The sequence below is a fragment of the Propithecus coquereli genome, unplaced genomic scaffold, assembly GCF_000956105.1.
Source record: "Propithecus coquereli isolate 6110/MARCELLA unplaced genomic scaffold, Pcoq_1.0 Scaffold66, whole genome shotgun sequence".
NCBI lineage: Eukaryota > Metazoa > Chordata > Mammalia > Primates > Indriidae > Propithecus > Propithecus coquereli.
Genome location: NW_012152618.1, coordinates 4714485 through 4718073, shown reverse-complemented (window position 1 = coordinate 4718073; position 3589 = coordinate 4714485). Strand labels below are relative to the sequence as shown.

The following is a 3589-nucleotide window of genomic DNA, read 5'->3' as shown; positions in this document are numbered from 1 at the left end:
GGACAAACGTAGGGAAAGACGTAGACGTTAATAAGGCCAAACCCGCTCTCAGCAGTGACTGATTCCCATTTACCCTCCAGCTCCGCAAGGCAGGAACCACCAACCTCGCCTTCCCAGGCCGGAAGTCAGTCCAACAGGTAAAAAAAGAACGGAACAGGAAGTCCCGCCCCTCCCTGAAGATTTAACGGTAGCTCGTGAGGGTCAGCATAAGGCCGCTGTTTGGCCGCATGAATTGATTTTTGCGGTTGGGGAGGGCTACACTTGTTGAGCTCGAGCCGACGCGGCGACCTTGCAGCGCCAGGACTCGGCACTGCGCCGTCCTCTGCTGGCTGTTAAGCTGCGTGACCCTTTCCTTCCCCTTGGCGCCGGAGGGAAGCCAGACCTGGGCGGACCGGGAGGCCGGCTTGCTGGTGTGTCCGGGCGGGGCGTGGAGAATGGGCCCGGGGAGTCCCTTGCTCTCTCCTTGTCGCGGGTTTCTCTAGTGCAGAACGGCGTGACACTTCTACTCCTGCTCGGTGATCGTGTCCCCTCACACTTATTTGCACAGCGCTTTGGTTCGAACAGCAACCTTGTAAAATGGGCACTGCTGTCCCCGCGTTACCGATGGGGAAACGGTCTTGGAGAGAATAAGTGAGCTGCCCTAAGTGGCAGAGGGTGTGAGAGCGCCGCAGTTCTAACTTGGGTTTTCTGAGACCAAGCTGCGGCCCCAGCGGTGCATCAGATTACACAGGGTGTGAGATAAGCCAGAGCGAGCGCTCTTAGGGTATCATTAATTGAGAACTGATTGGTTTCAGTTGCACCACTAAAATCCCGAAACATAACTTTTTTTAAAAAAAAAGGAAAGGGGCAATGTCAGTTTTTTTCTTTCCCTTGCCTTCTCTTTAGATTACTAGTTCATTGTTAATGTCAAATGTTATTTTGGCCAACAGCTTGATCCCCCTAGGAATGGCAGCCCCAACCATGAAGGAAAGGCAGGCTTGCTGGGGTGCCCGGGACGAGTACTGGAAGTGTTTAGATGAGAACACAGAGGATGCTTCTCAATGCAAGAAGTTAAGAAGCTCATTTGAATCAAGTTGTCCCCAGCAGTGGGTAAGTAACACTGATGTGTTTCTGTTCCCTGTTAAAATACGTTGAGCTCACAGTGTGAGTGGTAGGCTAAGAAATGAAGCACTGAGTTATGTCAATCAATAGTTTCTTTGAGAAGCAGAGAAAACCTTGTCTGGTAATCCAGGCTTGTTTTATATACTTACATCAGGCCAACCTTTGGAGGATGTCACCTGACACATTAAAGATCATTCAAAAACACAACAACAAACATATGAACAATAACCAAAAAATTCCAGCTCACTTCACTGGTAGACTTCTCGGGGATCTTCTGAAGGAGTAGTATTTAATCTTGGGCAGGAGTTGGCAAATTCGAGCCTAGAGCTACTATTAAAAATAAAGCATTCCCATTTGATCACACGAAATCATATAGTCTTATGCCCAAATATAAAGAAAGGAGTTTGGTAAGCAGAGGAAAGAAAAGGTTCTTGTGGTGGGTTCTGCCTCGCTAACCCAGCTGGTACTCATGCTGTGTATTGCCCATCCATAGCGTAAGGGGGGATTGGGAAAGGAACTAAAATTGAGGTTACTAAGAGGCCCTACGTGCTAAGTGCCTGACTTTTCATCTTCATCAGTACCTTTACGACGGGTACTGTTCCTCTCAATTTCTAGAGGCAGCTGATGCGCAGAGCATTGAAATAAATTTCACGGTATTAATTATTCAGTAAGTGGCAGAGCTGTAATTCTAAGGCAGGCCCAGCTCGCTGTTACGAGATCTGAACATGCTTTTTCATTCTTTGATGCTACTCCGAAGTATACCATGTAGTTTGAGAACAGATAATTTTAGAAATGAAGTGGTTTTAAGGTCTTTATTCTTTCACGCCTCAAATTTTTCAATGTGTAGTCTGGGGCTTTGAAGGAGACCACAAGAAGGGTGTGGTGGAGAGTGGGGGTCATATTGGTGGGCTGAGCTGGGGAGGAATGCATTGAGTAGAAGTTTCCTTAGATGAACTCTTCATTTGTAAAATCAGCATGATACAACCCATTTCATGGGATTATTATGAAGATCAGATGTATAAACAAAACTGATAAACATGGGACTTTCTGATTGAATTAGATAATGATTCAAGCAGAAAATGTACAGCTGTGGTCTTCCCCTTAGATAGATGCATCGAGAGCACCTCCTGGTTTAAGAATAGGTGGAAAATGTCAGAATTGGGGCTGACATCAAAGATAAATCCTTTGACACCTTAATACTACTACTGCCTGTACTTTCTCCTCCTGGGTGGTCTTAGTCTCCTCTCTCTGGCCCCAGGGTGATTGAGAGCAGGGTGAGGCTGAGAGCAAAGAGTGACTTGGGGCCCTGGTGGTGGGGGTGGTTCGGGTGATGAAGAGCCAGCTATTAGGGATAAGACGTGACTTGAGTGTTGGCAGGTTCTACCCCCACCCCACCCTCACATTTTCCCAGGACAACCTTATCGCTATGAGAGTTGTCTTTTAACAGCATGGTTGTAATTTTCTACTCAGGTTAAGTATCAGAATCGTTGGGACATTTTTTTAAAAAGATACGTCTTAGACTTCATCTCAGATCTAATGAATTTTTAGAAGTAGAGCCCTTCCTTTAAAAGGGCTCTCGCTCCACAGGGGATTCTGGGGGATAACCATGGTTGGGAGTCATTGGCCTAGTCCCTTTGGGAAGTCCCACTTTTATTCTTTCTCTCCCCCCCTCTACAACTCACTGCTTTTTCTCCAAGCTAATGGCTAATAGACCCTCTCACTCTCCCACTGCCCTCCCAGGGCAGAGCTGAGTGCAAGCTCTCTTCAGCCAGTTGCGCTGCCAAGGGAGAAAGGAGAGGAATGACTGTGTTCCCCATCGGTTAAAGCACTTGTCTTGTCCAGGGAGTAACTTATTCATCAAAAGCCCTGATTAAAAATGGTTCTAGAGTATAAATAACTTAAACCACTTATAGAACTTATATTGTAAATTTAATTTGTTACATTTAAATCTGTGCTTTTGCATTACCTAAGCTGCATAACTTGCCCGTATTTCAAATCCTTTTTTTCTCGACAGGTAAAATATTTTGATAAAAGAAGAGACTTCTTAAAATTTAAAGAAGAATTTGAAGCAGGAAAACCCCAGCCTTTAAAAAGAACTGCAAAATCCTAAGCTGTTCTTGAACTTTTCAAAATGGTTGAAACTACTCTTTCTGGACATTCAAAAAGCTCCACTGACTGTGGGACAATAGTTTGAATCATGGTAAACATCAGTGCTTGTTCCCTGTGTACAACACTTAATAACTGAAAGGATCAAGGAATAGAAGATCCATGAAGAATTGAAATAAAATGGTATTAAATATGCTTAATTTTAATTTAGTAAGAAGTCTACATTTTAAGAAAAAAATTAAAACCCATTATAAAAATACTTATACTTTTTTTTTTTTAATTAGAGGATGGGTAGTAGGCAAATATTATTGATCATAGAGACAAACAGAAACTGAAATAAGTAGATTGTCATTGTATGTCCCTGGGAGTTGGCATCTTAATA

The 3589-nt window shown here is 44.0% G+C and overlaps 1 protein-coding gene across 1 annotated transcript; it reads left to right on the top strand.

Annotated features, from left to right (window-relative positions):
- The first annotated feature begins 211 nt into the window (after nt 1-211).
- Nucleotides 212-3361, top strand: LOC105823121 (cytochrome c oxidase assembly factor 6 homolog). Its single transcript, XM_012660215.1, has 3 exons — nt 212-410; nt 930-1089; nt 3116-3361. The coding sequence occupies exons 2-3, from the start codon at nt 946-948 to the stop codon at nt 3209-3211; spliced, it is 240 nt and encodes a 79-aa protein (XP_012515669.1). The 5' UTR covers nt 212-410; nt 930-945; the 3' UTR covers nt 3212-3361.
- The last annotated feature ends 228 nt before the right edge of the window (nt 3362-3589 follow it).

What these genes read in the sequence shown, in the direction of transcription:
- LOC105823121 (XM_012660215.1), top strand. Translation starts at nt 946, where the DNA reads ATGGCAGCCCCAACCATGAAGGAAAGGCAGGCTTGCTGGGGTGCCCGG. An exon ending in CAAGTTGTCCCCAGCAGTGG is followed by an intron (nt 1,090 to 3,115) that starts GTAAGTAACACT and finishes TTTTCTCGACAG; the next exon opens with GTAAAATATTTTGATAAAAG.